Genomic DNA, 16,472 nt, shown 5'->3' on the forward strand with positions numbered 1-16,472 from the left:
TAGCTGGAACTCCAGGTGTCTCCACCATGCCCAGTTTGTTTGAATTTCTGAATGAGGCTGAAGGAAAATGAGGAGCATGGAATCAGGGATGGGAAATCCAGAGGGCTGCAGAATTTGGTCATGACCTCCCATGTCTTCAGGGTCTACATGCACAAACTTCATCAACCACTGACTGAAAAGGTTCAGAAGAAGCTAGCATCTGTAGCACTCATACCCAGGAATTTGTTCCTGTCATTGTCTCCCCAAGTGCATGACCATTTATACTGTGTGTGGAATCTAGAAACAGTGTGGCACATGGCAGGGTATACACAGGTTAAATGCAAATACCATGCCATTTCACATAAGGGACTTTGAAATCCAGGGGGGCTTTTGGAACCAGATCCCCAGGGTCACCAAGGGACATTGGGTTCTGCAAAGGGAGTTGGCTAAGAGTTGTTTTCAATTGTGATCTAGAAGAATCTTGTGTGTGTGCGCATGTGTGTATGTGTGTGTGTGTGTGTGAAGAATTTTAAAGGATTTTACACCAGTGTAATTTTGCTATTTATACATCCAGATTGCAATATCTAATAAGAATAGTGATGTGTTAAGTGACCCTGCTGAGATTTCACTACTACAGTATTCTAAAGAGGACAATCTCTCATCAGCCTTAGAAGGTCATTTGAACATTGTCATAGCACAGATGGTACTGGAGAAGACGGAGTGCTAGGTTTGCTTGTGATATTGTCTATGCTTGTATTAACAGCCATATGTGATTCACATAAAATGGCTCAGTAGTGATAACTTCAGGCAGTTTTGATGTGAATTGACTTTGTGGGTTCACTTTGTGTGTTAGTGTACCTATATTCTGAAACTGCATTCCTTCCTCTGGTTTTTAGCATTTCTAAGAAACGTTATCTCACTTGCTAAGGTCCTTATATAACTCTCAATAAACAGGGTCATTCACTGATATTTTCCTCAGTTGTCCCTTGCATACTTCTGTAGCTATCATAAATAATAGCAAGGCAGGCCATTGTAGCATGGGCACTGGCTACAATTTTGTTTCCACATGAGAGCACTCCTGTCTCAAGGTGGGAATGTGAACTTGCAATACATTTCATATGGCTAAAGCCCCGGCCATGAAGTACTGTGCCAGAAATTGTAGGTTCTCCTCATGCCCCCAGGCCTTCCAGTGCTGCCCTTCAGCTGCCCAAATCAAAGCTATCTTCCTCACCCCTCTTCCTGCAGGTTCTCTATGTCCTTGGCACTGCTGCCTGGCTTGGGTTCCCAACACTTATCACTGTGACTCCACAGACCACAGCACCTAGGTATTACCCTGCCCCTTTGTTCCTCTTCTCGGGGAATTCACTGAGGAACTCCCCCCCCCCACCTCTCTTCCCTTCTCTTGCTGCTACCCCTGTCTATCTCCTGCAACCTATAACCCAGGAACCCCTCTTTGCTAAAGGCCAGGAGTCAGCTCTGAATTGCCAGATCCAAGAGTCAAGACCAAATGCTCTAACTCAAAGGGCCCAGTAGCTACATTTTAGCAGAGACAACTGCATCCCCCTTCCTACAGAACTTTCTCCTCTTAGCCTCTACAAACTCTTGTCTTTAGGTTCTGGCTGTAGTGTGCATACTTGCTTACTTGTTAATTTTAAAGACAGGGTTATGTTGTGCATGTTGAAGCTAAGGTCTTCCTGCTTTAACCCTAAGTACTTCTGTGTCCAGCTTTACTCTTCTGTTCATTCCTCTTCTCTGTCCCTTTCAGTCTTGCCCCCACTCTTAGCCTCCTAAACTCATAACACCATAATGTCCAAGGGCACAATCTATGGGCCTCTTCCCACTCTGTCTATACTCAGTTTCTATCTGTTCTCATGCCCAGTAGCTTTTAAATCACGATGCAACCCAGTACTTCTCCAGACTCCAGGCCCCTGTGTGCAAAGGACTGCCCAGCTACTTGGATGTGGAAGTGGTTTCTCCAAGGGCTTACAAAACCATAGCTACACACACATTTTCTACTCTCTTCTCTGTCTCAATGATAAGAGAAAGAGTTGATGGTGCATCCTTGACCTTTAATCTTTCCTTCGTGCTCATGTCATCCCATCAACACATCCCATTGGTGAAAATAAACCTTTCTTCATGCAAACACCTGTCAACTGACTGCACACCAGCTCCATCTCTCCCTGTTTTACACCAACTCCACTCAGTTCTGTTCACTCTGCACTCCCAGGGGATGCAACACTGAGGTCATATCATTGCTACATCTGAACAGGAACATGCTTGCTTAAAGCTACTCAGTGAAGTCACCTGGCACAGCAGTGCATAGTCTCAGATACCCAGCTGGCTACAGTAGGAGGATCACATGACATTAGGCAGTCTCATCTCCAAAACATAAAATGGGATGAGGCAATAGTTCAATTGGTAGAGTGCACAAAGCCCTAGGTTTGCACCTTAGGACTGCATACATTAGGCATGGTGGCACACACAATAATCTCACAAATTAGAGGATCAGGAGTTCAGGTCTCTCCTTGGTTTTACAGAGAGTTCATGACTAACTTGGCATACATGAGACCCTTTCTCAAAAACCAACAATATAAACAAAAAGTATAAACGAACAAACAACAAGAAATTCCACTCCACTCCATGGCCCAGAGCAACCCTCAAAGGAAAGTCATCTGACACTCCAGAACTAATCCAGTTCTCTCCCTTACACTGTGATTATGCCTCCCATGGAGCTGTACCACTGATGCTAAGCTAGCTGCTGGCTGTTGCCCATTTCCCCAGGGAGGCCCTGCTGTGGAATCCTGCACTCATCACCATTCCCCATACAAGTTTGGTCTTCTCCACCATTAATGCTGTTACTAAACCCCCATTTCCCTCAGGTCCCCAGTAGCATCTCCCTCCGGCACCTTTACTATCTTTCCTCTGAATTACTCTTTTATTGGGCACCTTAACTTCACCATTTCTGGTGTGTTGCCTGTCTTTTTCACATCGAAACACACTCTCACTGAAGACAGTTTCTTTATGGCTCTTAGCACCTATAACAGTGCCCAGAATGTGGAACGGGACACATTCACACTACAGCCAAAGCAGGGTGATGACCCCCACCACACTCAGGCAAGGGAGGTTGCATGGGTATAACCCTGGATATGGTCTTCATTGTGCACTAAACCCCATGGATAGTGTGACTTAGCACACAGACTCACACCTGGATCAGTCTGCGCATTTTACATAGGTTAACCAAGGCATCAGCCTTGTGATGATGGATCCATTATTATCCCCAGGTATGAGATTCAGAAACGGAGCTGAAGGCTGGTTAAGGAACTTCTGATCTCACAAAAATGAGCCAAAACAAAGATAAGAGCTTGAGCCACCATCAAAAATACTCTTCATACTTATCACTAGTGATCTTGGGATAGAATCAAGCTGATTTTGAACTGATAGGTCAATTCTTTCTTAAATTGAAAACAATTGGCCTATACTTTTTCTGACTTTTAGATTCTGTCTGCTTTTGAAACAGTTCTAAAATACAGATAAGATGGAGCTTTTCTATTCCTCACAGGTGATCCTTTGCTATGCATTAGGTTCCAGAAACCTCACATCACAGTGAGTTTGGCCTGGGCTGTTCAGGATTGGCCCAAGTCATCTTCTAGACTCTGATGTTCTTTTGTTTCTAACACATAGATTCCCTCTCCTGCTGTGTTCTATTCTGTGGTGCCATAAACATTAGGACACAGTGGAGGGGCCTTTGCAATGGGAATGCTAGCCATCCAGGAGGCAAGGGGTGATTTCCACGTTCAGTAGCAAAACACTCGGCACAATTTCCTAAATTCTAGAGTTTGAGCTCTTCTTATGCACTGAATGAGAACTTAGTGAAAATTAAAAAAGCATGTTTTAACAGCAGCATTCTGAAAACTTGTGCAGTGCACCCATATGCCTCTTGGTAAATCTTGCTGCTATGAGTGCGAGAGAAGATTTCTTTTTGCTTTTAATTCTAATACTTCCCTTTGAATTCCATACTAATTAAAACATGCATTCTGTGCCACTGACTCTTCATACAAATCCAAATACCCACCATGTCCCCCTTCCTTGAGCCCAGCTAGTGCCTCATTCTAGAGCTCAGGGACAGTCTACCTAGCAGAGCTATACTCCAATGCCAACCCTCTGAGCACTGCTCACTGAGCACTGGTGTGCCGAACATGCTCAAAGTTAGATTTGTAAAGTAGAAAGCCTGGAAGCATGTTCTCTTTCTGTCTTTTTGAACGAGGTTAAGGATAGCTCCATCACTCCGCTGAGGCACGGAACACTCTGCCCTGCGCAGGACCACCCTCCTCATCTCTGCCCGTCGTCCCTCTCGGCAGCCTCCAGACTGAGCCATCAGTTCGGCTCTGTCCCTGCTAACTGCTTTGACTGCACTGCTGCAGTGTTTTTACAGCCATTACACCAGCTGTGTGTCCTGAGCCTCGGGAACCTGCAGCTCTGGGGAAGGAGGGATTTGTTATCATCGGAGGGGATGCAGGACAGCTTCCAGCTTCAGAAGATAGGGCAAGTGCAGGCACGATTCAGACATGCTTACTGCGGCAGTTAGGAGAGGTATCTATCTTTGCATTTAGGAAGGAGAATGAAATGGTCCCTCTTTGTGGGACCAAAGACCAGGCTGCCACACATGTACACAGAGAAAGAAAGATCTTTCTTCATGTGTGTGAGAGCCTGCTTTTCATTGTCAATTAAAAATTCTGTTTTCCGACATCTGTTTGAATTGCAGCTCCCATGTAATAAAATTCAAATGTATTTCCACTTTAACCAAATCTCTATGTTAATACCAGTAAATGAATGAAATCTGACATTACCTTATTGAACTACTAATCCTCAAATGTGCCTTGCAATTGTCACTGGCCTCTCAAGTCTGACAAAGTACAGTTTTTAAATAGTGATAAATTAATTCCAGTTTAAACTTAATGTTATATACTTTGGCAGCACATTGATCCCCATACTGTTTCAGTGCTAATTTTTCTACACTGTGTAATTTCGACGACTGGTTTCATTAAAATAACTATAATGACTTAAATAACTCCATGCATCTGAATGGGCCATGGCAGTAACTGACTATAAGGTCTTGGTTCAGTTGTATGCTTGACTCATGCCCTGTTCTATAATTCACAACCGATAGTAAAATCACAAAACTATTGAAAATGAGCTGTTGGTGACTAAATTTAGAAAATTATGTGGAAAAAGACAAATAATTCTCATGATATTTTCAAAGCAAGTTCGCATTAACTATCTTATGTAAGCCCCAAATACACTTCCCTCCTCACAAATATATCTTTTGTTGCTGAATGCATAGATTTTCACAAATGCAATGTGTCAACTTGTACCTGGACAGAACCTCATATGTTGCATCTTTCCTCATTTTTCCCTGTCTGATTCTGCATAGATCTCCTTACCCTTGCCAGCTCTCAAGTCTCCTGGGCACATTTAGGAGCATCAGTAATTCTCTGATCCGAGTTACAATCGAACTAGGACCTTTGTAACTTCCCTTTCCAACTTCCTTTGAACCTTAATCAGAGAAATCTCTTCTTTGGTGGAGGGAAGAGGTAAGGAGAATATATTCAAACTGTTCCCTTCCCCAATCTCAGAGTATAGAAAATTCTTTCCAAGTCCAACATGCATGGTACACTCCAGGTACATACCCCCCAGCTTGTACATTGCTTTGGCATATTAAAAAAAAATGCAGTCAGAGAAAAGAGCACAGGGTAGAAGTGAGCAGAATGGCACAGGACAGTGCAGCATGAGGATCCCAGCAGGTGTTGGCTCTGTACAGTTTCCTGTGAGATACTCAGTCATCCCACCTTGCCAGCTGCAGGATGGGACTAACGACACTGAGCTCATAAGGCAGTCCCTTGGATTGACTTAAAACACTGGGAAAATCGGTGTTTTTCCTTGTAGTAGTTATTATTCTGTCAAGATTTAAAGACAAGGAAAATTTTACGGAACTGGCTGGGTTTCAACACAATTATTCCTACATATAATTAATCTGTAAGTAAGCAGAACCTCATCTGAGAAGAAATAAGTGGGGGCGTGGTATGTCTTCTGATGTGGTCTATGTATACCATGTGCTGCTTGGCTCCCTTGTTATCTAAAGAAGCTGGGCAAACACTCACAGCACCTGGTGTGTAAGCCCACTCCTAGGGAGAGCTTCTCATATAAACGAGTTCAGATATTAAGAAATTTACAAACAAACTGTGTTCTGTACAAGAGATCCAATAACTGTAAAATCAGAAATAATGTAAGTGTCCCCAAGTCAGGAAGGAGCTAATGGTGCCCCACTCATGCACTGCTACAGTATCTGTCCATTTTAAAATCACAAAGCCTGGGGAATTTGTAACAGTGGAAGGTGATGGCCCAAAACCAACAAGAAGCTGGATGTAGGATGATCCCAGATACATACAAATACATACAGGAGCAAGTGAGGGTAGGAACCAAAATGGGAGTGAATGCTTACCTGTAAGTTAGGGATTTAGGACACCTTTTTAAAACTAAATGGCTGCACCTCACATACTTCCTGTAGTTTGTAGGTATCATATGATAAAGTATAAAATAATTAAAACTTCATATCTAAAAATTAATATCTTCTCCCACAGTCAGTGTTTTTGAAAGATTGAGGGGTAGCCTCAGACTTAATCAGCATTTTCTTCCAGAACCTGACAAGTCCATCTCTAATTCATAGAAGACATTACAAATCCACAGAATTAAATCAGAAATGCACTAAACTCACATACATGACTTCCTACTTCTGACTTGCGTCTACCAGAGAGAGTGATAGCTTCCTGCCTTATTTGATTCACAATTGTAATTATTGTGCCAAATCACATAAACTGTATGTTCCCAAGATAGCACAGCACAGCATAGACATAACTTCTAAAATATCACCCAGTATAGATAGAATATCAGAAAACAAGCCAACTATCTCAATGTATTAATTTGCAATAGTGAATGTTCATGGGATTTCATTCATGCACCCCCTCCATTCAGAAAAGCAGTGGGGATACTACAATTTATAGGATTTAATAAAGAAGTTACAAAGGAAAAACTCTCATGTAGTAGATGAAGAATCAAAGGGCTGGGGAGGAGAAACATGTCCCCTCAGTATCAGCAAGGCAAGAATAGCGTTCAATAAATGGGGATAAAATAAATAAATCTTTCATGGTGTGTCTCATGACTTGATGAAAAGCACAACCTGCTAGACAAAGTGTGTGTTACTCTGTTTAAGAACCAAAGTCACTAAGCATTTGACATGTAAAAATGGACCCCAGAGTGTAGTCTGCATGTGTGTACATCACAAATGGACAGAGGATGCACAGGACTGGGCAACAGCTGGCAAAGACACCTTTTTCCTGACAAGTAAGGATGCTCTTGGTGGGGAACGGCATTTCCTGCCTGTGTTCTGGACATTCTCTGCTCTTCTGACCCTTTCAGTTTGAACAGAGGAAGAGAGAGGGAGAATGAGACGAGATGGTGAGATAAAAGAGACAGAGACAAAATTAGAAATATAGAGGTGATAGAGATAGAGATGAGAGAGAGAGAGATGAGAGGGAGAGGAGAAAAAGGAGAAAAGAGGAAGAAAGGAAAGAAGAAGAGAGGAGAGGAGAGAAGACAGATTGCTAGACTTTCTCAGATGCTGGCAATACATCTTAACTTCCCCTGGTAACAAGCCTGAGCCCTCACTGGAATTTTTTTCCAGCAGAGTGGACCTGTGAACACCCACCAAACAGCCTGTACACACCAGCCATACTAACGGAAACAGGTGACTGTGCTGCGGTCCTTCTAACTATCTCAAATGCTCCCTTGGGAACAAGCACTGGTAAACAGGAAACCAATCAGCACACACTGTCCAACGGGACTACTTCAACTTGCTATCCTTTGATTAGCCAATTTGGGGCAGTGAGGGACATAGGAGAGAAGAGGAACACTGATTGCCTCCTGACGGCTTGCATCTGGAATACTAGGTATCACTAGTGTGGTAGGGAAAGGCTTGTGTTGGTACAGAGACACTAGGGGCCCAAACAAAAGAGGTCAATGGAAATGGCATTTCCAGAGACTCAGGAGCAAACCAGGTGTAGTTTCTGACCTCTGTGCTTGGCTCAGCCATGACTATTTTGGATCTCTTTCCATGCCACATGCAAAGCACCAGCCTGGCTAGAACAGCAAACTCAGCAGCATAATGGACGCAAGAAGGGAGTGAGGGTGTTACACACTTGTCTGACAGCAGCAGATATCCTTAACGCCCGTGAACTTCTGAATCTCTTCCAACCTGAGCAGGAGGAACCAGCTGCCCTCAAACCATCCTCTGCTTCCACTTGTGAAAACCTCTTCTGTCTAACTCATTCCAGAGACCCCGCACCAGGAACAGCTTTGTTCAGGAAGGAAGCATGGGTCGGGACATATTCACCACCCACTGAAGGGTGCAGGATTACAGAGATGGCAGGCCAAGACTGTCCTGTCCTACAGGGGTTCACAACGGCACAGGCCCCCAACACTATAAAATGAAACCACGGGGGAGAACTTACCCAAAGTGACTGGATAAGGTCATGGAAACACAGAAGACAAGGAGGGTTTTGGTCATGATAAATCTAGAGAACATTCCATTGTCCATTCCCAGTATGAATAATAGTTGAAGCAGATGAATTTGGAAGAAAAACTGTTTTTTCCTCCAACTTGATCTTGAAGCTGAAAGTACACAAAAGGGAGAGCACATGAACATGGATGTTCCTGTCCCTACAGTGAATCCAAGCATGCTGCTGCCACAATGAAGCCGACAAAGCCTGGAACCTGGCTGGTCCTTGTTATCAGTAGACTGTGCCAGCAGCTTGTACCACTTTCCCTGGGCAGCACGACGCTGTAAAAAGGTGACAGTACAGCTTCATTCCACTTTTACAGAATGCACAGTTGATAGGCTCTTTGCATCTCTCAAATATTGTTTTACTTCTTAGCACAGCACAAATGACCCAGTTATTAACATAGGGCTCAAAGTTATTTGACAACTGCATTTTGTATCTATCAAATCCACAAGTGAGATAAATTTACCTTTCTGAAATATTTGTCACACGTTCAAAGCCAGCAAGCTGCTTCTTGTTCTGCAAGGTGCTGAAAGTGTGTGGGAAGAGGGGGAAAGGCATACGTCAGAAACACGTCTTCTAGAGGATCACAATGTTAGACCTGTCTGTGAGGGTCAGAGTTTCTGGCTCGGCATTATGCCCCCAGGACTACATGACTTAGAATCACGACACTTGATAAATATCTCTGTTCCTATCTGGGCTCTGGTTAGTGCAATGGAAATCCAAGCAAGCACTGCCCCTGGGCCAGCAACAACCTTAGAGAAGGCACATATATCTCAACCTGCGCATAACGCAAATGGGTGCTCAATGTCCACGAGCAAGCCAGAGTTCCAAAAAGAAACATCTTTCCAAGGAGACCCCCAAAAGTCTAGAACTGGGAAGCACACAACAGGTACTTCCATCTCCTAGGAGAAGGCCCTCTGAGACTCCAGTCAAGAACAGAAGACTGACATGCTGTGGTCGCCTGGGCGCATCCTGGGGCTCGGCGCCGGTAGCCTGGCGAGTCTAGGCGGCGAGCACGCGGCGCCGCATGCGGGAAACCCGGGCGGTGCCTTCTGCAGCCCCTCAGCCCCCCGACTTCCCGATCCCCACCGCGAGGCTGCTCTCCCGGGGGGCCCCAGATCGCAGTGAGAGCTCACCAGGGCTGGAGCACAGCGCAGGTGGGCGAGGGGGTGGCACTGCGGAGCCGCAGCCTCTGCCACCCCGCACCTGCCGCTCCGCAGCGCCGCCGGACACCTCCGGTGGACCGGCCCTCGGGCTCGCTCTTGGCCCTCCAGACCTCCTTAGCCCCCGACAGGGTTGGCTGAGCGCTCGCCAGGCAGCGCCTTCTTCCTCTGCTGCGCGCGGTGCAGTGGCGGCGCAGCCAGAACCGGCCTCGAGCAGCCCGCGCGACAGGCGCGCGACACCAAGTGGGGCCCGCGCCCACCGCGCGCCCCTGCTCCCGGGCGGGAGCGGCCTTATAGGCGGGAGAGCTCGGAGACCGCGGCAGGCAGCTGTTACCTGGTGTCTACCCTGGACCTCGAGGGTTGCGCCCGGAGCCCCGTCCAACCACGCCACCAGGTCCCCAGTCCTCCGCGCCTGTGGCCTCCGCAGTCTCCGGGCAAAGTTTGCGCTGCGGGCTTGCGAGCACCCAGCTGCTCTGCGCTCCTCCCGGTCCCGAGGCCGGGGCGCCAGCCACCGTGGCCACCTCTGCTCCTTACCCTGCGCTCGGGCCCCGGCTGGCGAGCCGTCGGCGAGGGCTCATCCTGCTTCGCCGCCGCCCGCTCTCCCTGCGGCGGGCGCGGCGGGCCGGTGCGGCGTCACCGCCCCATGCTGCCGGCGCAAACTTGCCCTGCGCTCGGCGCCGACGAGACCCGGAGCCCCACGCTCCCGCCGCCGCCCTGCGGCTCTGCTCCACGCCGCGCCCGAGGCCGCGCGCTGCCCCGCTGCAGATTCCCCAGCGCCCCCGGCGGACTCGCGCTCGCTCTCACCTCTCCGGAGCGCCACATGTCGTGTCTGGGTTTGAGGAACGTCCCTAGGCTGAGGCGCCCGGTAGAGGCCGCCAGACTTTCACCAAATGCCTGGCCCCCACTCAGCCCAGGACTTGACGCGGGAGGGGATGGGGGCCACTATCTTTTGGGAATGGACCATGTTTCTGCTGAAGTTTCTAGTGGGCCTTAGAAGCAGATTTGGTTCCCCCTCGAATAACCACTGGTCACCTTTTAGGCCAGAGGGCGAAAGGTTGTGTGGACTGGCAGTAGCATCCATAACCTAGGCGGATGCTAGGCCTGCTTATGTCAGGTAGGGTTGCCAGCACCTTCTGTTCTTCATCAGTCCTCACTAGCACCCTTGGCTTTATCCATCCATTCTTTTTGGAAAGAAACTAGTGCAAGAGAACCCTTTTCATTTAATTCACCGATAGTCGTTAATTCATTGCTGAATCTTATAATGAAACCCTTTCATAACATCAGGGCATGTTTAGGGTTTGGCTGAAGACTCGTTTCTTGACAAGCTATGGGATGGGTAGTGCAGAAAAAGGGTATTGTGTCACAGATCTAAAAGTAGGTCACAGGCGGGGAAAGGCTTTCAGGTGGCCCTCTGAGGCCTGGAAGGAAGACATTGCCTTCTCAGCAGACACATGGGGTTGATTAACATGACTGGTGTCTGTCCAATGTCAGTAGCATAGTTTCTGCGAGGCAAGGACTAGGCATACTGATCACTGGGCAGAAGGAGGCCCTTTCAAGTGCTCCTGGATGCTGAGACAGCCCTCCCCTTGAGAGCAGTGTGTTGTTCCGGCTGGAGGTGGGCAAGGACTCAGTGCTTGCTTAGCATGCAGGAGGGCCTGGATTCCATTCCCTACAGTGTGTAATCCTCACATGACTGGCATATTCCTGCAATCCGGAACCCAGGGGGCAGAGCAGAAGACTAAGGTTATTCTCCACTACACTGAGAGTTCTAGGCCAGCTTGGGATACATGAGACCCTGTCTTCAAAAAATTAAAAAAACAGAGTTGTTCATTGACTTCTAATAGTGATAAGGAGAAGAGGCAAACCTCTCCCTCTCTGTTGGAGATTTCTGTAGCAGTGCTGAGCGCAGACCCTCCCTACCCTCCAGTTATGTTAGACATGGCATTGTGTCAATCTGAGCTATCTGGTGGTACTTTGATACATTACAGAAATTCTAGTTTTCCCAGAATAAGAAACTGTAAAATTATTTCAGAAACAGTATGTAATATTAACATTTGCACATATATAATAATGCTTACCTTGACTATGCAGTTAACCACAATCTTAAATAAGTCTGGCTCAAGAAGCTCTTCATGAACTAGAAGTAAGATGTTCATTCAAGTGGCTTTTCTAACATGAACACATTGAACACACACACATTTCTTCATTTGTTGAGTTCTTTGAAGATGTGTCTCTAAGATAAAGTCTCTTGAGAATTCTGTAGTTAAGATTTAGAATGCCCCCTGAAGTTTCAGATTCTAGAGTCTTAGTCACCAGCCAGTGAGGCTAATGAAGAAGGTGGTGACCAGTGATAGGTTACTGAGTCATTGAAAGTGTACCCTTGAAGGGACATGGGGAAACCAACCTCTTCTCTTGATTTTTGCTCCCGATGGGCACCGTCCTAAATCATAACCTCCCAGCCACAGAGAACTAACTAGCCACAGACTCAAAGGCAATGATACTGAAACCTCCAGAACTCGGCCCAAATGAACCTTTCCTACTTGCAAGTTATTTGCTTCTGACATTTTTTTCATGGTGATACAAAAATAACATAATAATTAAAGTAAGTGAATTAAAAAGAGTTAATTTGGATTTATAACTAGCTTACTATGCTTTTCACCTATTGTGTGTTACTTCTGGATTTATGAATGCCAAGACATCTGTTATTCTCTGGGGTAAACAACATAATGAAAATAGGAAGGGCTAAATAATTAGTGAATAGAAAGCTGAACACAAAATTTCTGGGACTATTTTAGCAAAAAAAAATGGACACAAGAGATTAATTCTGTATTTTTCACAGTTACAAATATTATTTTTCCATGAATTGTGTATCATCTATGTATGAACCTTTTCTTTTGACAGACTCTATTTGAAATTTCTATGTTTTGGATCATCAGTTTCTTAACAACACATTTAAACATAAAAAATATGGAAATTCTAATAAATAAGATCCATTCCTTAAAACTATTTAAAGTGAGCATGGGGCACACACCTATAATCCTAGCACCTGGGGGGCTGAAGAAGAATTGTGAATTCAAAGTTAGCCTGGGTTCCATCCCTGTCTCCAAACCCAGTCATCAGCAACAAAACCCTTGCATGTGATCATGTTGCCTAAGTTCCTTCTCCCTTCCTATGATGAAGTGATGTCACACTGTCCCCAGCAGTGTTTACATGATATTCAACACAGCTATATGATTCAACATAGATGGAGCTGAAGGAACATGGAGATGACCAAGAACCCAAGCCTTACAGAAACCTGAAATTCTAGACGTCTATGGACTGTCCTTTCAACAAGTTTGGGGTAACTTGAATGTAGTGTTTGTCCTGGTTAATAATGGTCTGCTGGCCACATTCCTATTTGTTCATTAGCATTTTATTGAATGAAATTGAACATTGTAGCTTTAAGTCTAGGAAACAGTAGAGGGCACCCTAGTTCCACATAACCCCAGTGTTGGCTCATTCTGTATTTTATTTCCAATGTGAAAGCCTAAAATAGTTGCTCTCCGAGAAGCTGTGTAATGGATGGATGGACATTTTACCAAAAGCAGCATTGACTGTGTATCCCAGTAAATATAGGGTGCCCACTGCATGCACAATAGAGGCTGAGTGGTGGCTGTACTCTATTTATGTAGATGGTTATAGTACAGTTACCTAAAACATGACAGGTGGCATCATATTAGTGAGCCTATGTGGCATTTGTTTTTCAATGCCTGGCTCGTTTTACTTAGCATCTCTGCCAGTTTCATCCATATTGTTGCAAACAGCAGAAATGTCTTCATTGTTAGGACTAGAGAATATCCCATATAATTTATACATTTTTCTTTATGCTCTCAACAATCCACAGGCATTTATGTTACCTTCCATATCTTGACTATTATGAAAAATGTTAAAATGCACATGGGACACAGAGATTTTTTTCATAACAGAGATTATATTTTCTTTAGATACACACTCATAGTAGGAGTGGCAGTAGGAATATAGCTCAAAGGAGGAGAACTTGATTAGCATGCATGGAATGTAGATGCTGTATTAGCATGTCACCATACATTTTGTGTGCCTGGATGTATGTGTGCATATGAGTATGTGTGTGTAGGTATCAGTATATAAATATGCAATGTATGACACTGTGACATTGACAAGCAACATTTTTGTACATTTATAATTTTCTAAGGGGGTGGACTTTAAGAGTTCTCACCACATGGGATCGAGATGCATGATATGAATGGGATTGAGATGTATAATGCAAAATACACAAAGAATAGATTAAAAAAAATTTAAAAATAGAGTTCTCACCACACATAGGAAAGAAGATAGGACTGCAGGAGGTAGTGCATACATTGATCACTATGCTGTGTAGAAATATTACAAATTATAAAGTAGATCACCTTTAAGACATAGCACTACAAGTATCAGTGATGTCACAAAGAAAAAGCTCATGGAGCAGAGCTTGGTCAAAGCACGCAGTTGACTACAAGCTGAGAGTCCACATATGTAGAGCTAGACCTACTCATGGAACTGTGTGTGTTTCTTGAGTTTATAAAGAATCTAGTGCAAGATGAATGTCACAAAAGATGAGATGAGCTAGGTGTGCAGAGTCTGGGCAGGAGAAAAGCATGACTGAAAGAAATGATTTATTGCTGAAAGCTTTGGGTGCTTCTGAGGAGCTCTGATATCATGAGCACCAGACTAGGTAAGAAATCAGGTTTGCAACTGTCTCAGAGAAAGTATGGAAAATTCAGCCTAATAGCAAACAGGTGCAGCAAGGCAGCAAAGGCCAGCCGTTGTTGTAGATTATTAATTTAAAGTGTGTTACTTTGTTTATGCTGCATTTGTTTAACTCTGTGAAGCTGTGTTAGTTTGCCTGTCTAAAAAACCTGATGGTCTAATAAAGAACTGAATGGTCAATAGTGATGCAGGAGAGAGAAATAGGTGGGGCTGGCAGGCAGAGAATAAGTAGTAGGAGGAATCTAGGCCAGAGAGAGAAGGAACAAGAGGAGAAGGACTTCAGGGGCCAGCCACCCAGCCACCCAGCTACACATCCAGACACTGAGTAAGAAACAAAGAAAGGTATACAAGAATAGAGAAAGATAAAAGCTCCAAGGCCAAAGATAGCAAGCTAATTTAAGAAAAGCTAGCTAGAAACAAGCCAAGGTAAGGCCAGGCATTTATAACTAAGAACAAGCCTCCGTGTGTGATTTATTTGGGAGCTGAGTGGCGAGTCCCCCAAAAGAGAAAAAAAAAAAAAAAAAAAAAAAAACCAGTAACAAAGCCCTGAGTGGACTTCTGGAGCAGCTACTTCACTAATAGAGTGACTGACCACAGGTCTGCTCAGACAACCTGTGAATGCTTCGACCAGATGGAAGATGATCCGGTTGTTACAGAAACAGAAAGGGCAAGACTGATATAGGAGACTTGGGGAAATTTATACGGATGCAGCAATGGATTTGACCCTGACAAAGAGTGTGGGCAGCAAAGGCAAAGGAAGACAGACTGCAAGGCAGGGGTGGGGGAGAAAACACACTGTGTCTGTCTTCAATCTGGTATTTGTTTCTCTTATTTTTATATTATTTAAATCAGAGCTGTGAAACTAGTCATTTGAAGGCTACATATAGATGAGCCATTCTGTAATTAAACCAAAGCTGCTTTAAAATAGAGATAGTATTTAAAAGCTAGATTTTTATATCAATGAATAGATGGATAAATATGTTCAGATTTTTAGATTCCCTTTACAAAATGAAAACAAAACAAAACCACAGATTTGATGACGCTGAGCACAGTCCACTTTCTTGCCCACCTCTGACCATTGATCCTGGGGTGGGCCCCTCAGAGCAACATCGCCTGTGCTTCCACTCTGGGTCTCATTTCTGTAACTTGGGAATTAGAATCAATGAGGGCTGTTGAAACAGCTACTTTTTTCCATCTTATATTCACTATTGGGTCAGTCAAAGATATGTTGGTCTTCTTTTATAAAATGATGGCTGTAAGGTTTACAACAGATATCTTTCAGATATTACTGTTTATCTCAAGTAATATTCTGCTTTATTATTTCTGATATGATGTATCTGACAGGCTTTCTTATATTTAGGTGTGTATGCTAGTATATGAACAGACAAGTCTTGTAGTATATGAATCCACTGTTCTTTCCTATCCTAGTTGGTAATATTAATTCTATATTCTGCCAATTACTTTTTACTTTAACAATCAACATTTAATTGATTTTCAATAGGGAAAAATTCTGCCAAGAATCATTTTAATTATTCTGAGAAAAAAAATGCCATTCCTATGTAACAGATCGTTCGTTTATAATAAACTCTGTGAAAACATGTATTACTTGGAAGAGTATTTGTTTCACAAGCTCTTCTGAAGGATCATTTTCCCTGTGTAGAATTCCAGCCTGTCAGGTGTTTCTGTGTGTTTGTTAAGGTTCTGTGTCGCTGCATTTGCGTGGACCTCACTCCTAATAAGAAGTTGCCTGTTATTCTCTTAAATTTCTCTGTATCTGTCTGCTCTGTCCAGCGTCTGACTTTCAGATTTCCCTTTACCACCATTTTCAGCATTTTAATCTCTCTCTCTCTCTCTCTCTCTCTCTCTCTCTCTCTCTCTCTCTCTCTCTCTCTCTCTCCTTCTGGCTATCAGTTTTATTTTAAAATCATTGATCTCAGAGCCTGGATTATGT

The 16,472-nt window shown here is 44.3% G+C and overlaps 1 protein-coding gene across 7 annotated transcripts in view; it reads right to left on the reverse strand.

Annotated features, from left to right (window-relative positions):
• Positions 1-10,629, reverse strand: part of Gabra5 (gamma-aminobutyric acid type A receptor subunit alpha5) — a 99,811-nt gene extending 89,182 nt beyond the window's left edge. Inside the window, exons 1-3 of one of the 7 annotated variants that reach the window (XM_028894670.2) lie at positions 10,562-10,602; positions 9,061-9,120; positions 8,544-8,703 (exon numbers count right to left, since the gene is read on the reverse strand). In XM_028894670.2, coding sequence (XP_028750503.1) covers positions 8,544-8,629 — 86 coding nt within the window. In that variant the 5' untranslated portion in view covers positions 8,630-8,703; positions 9,061-9,120; positions 10,562-10,602. The other 6 variants (XM_028894666.2, XM_028894668.2, XM_028894667.2 and 3 more) reach the window with 6 other exon arrangements.
• Positions 10,630-16,472: the final 5,843 nt, after the last annotated feature.

This window comes from Peromyscus leucopus, chromosome 1 (assembly GCF_004664715.2).
Source record: "Peromyscus leucopus breed LL Stock chromosome 1, UCI_PerLeu_2.1, whole genome shotgun sequence".
NCBI classification, from domain to species: Eukaryota; Metazoa; Chordata; class Mammalia; order Rodentia; family Cricetidae; genus Peromyscus; species Peromyscus leucopus.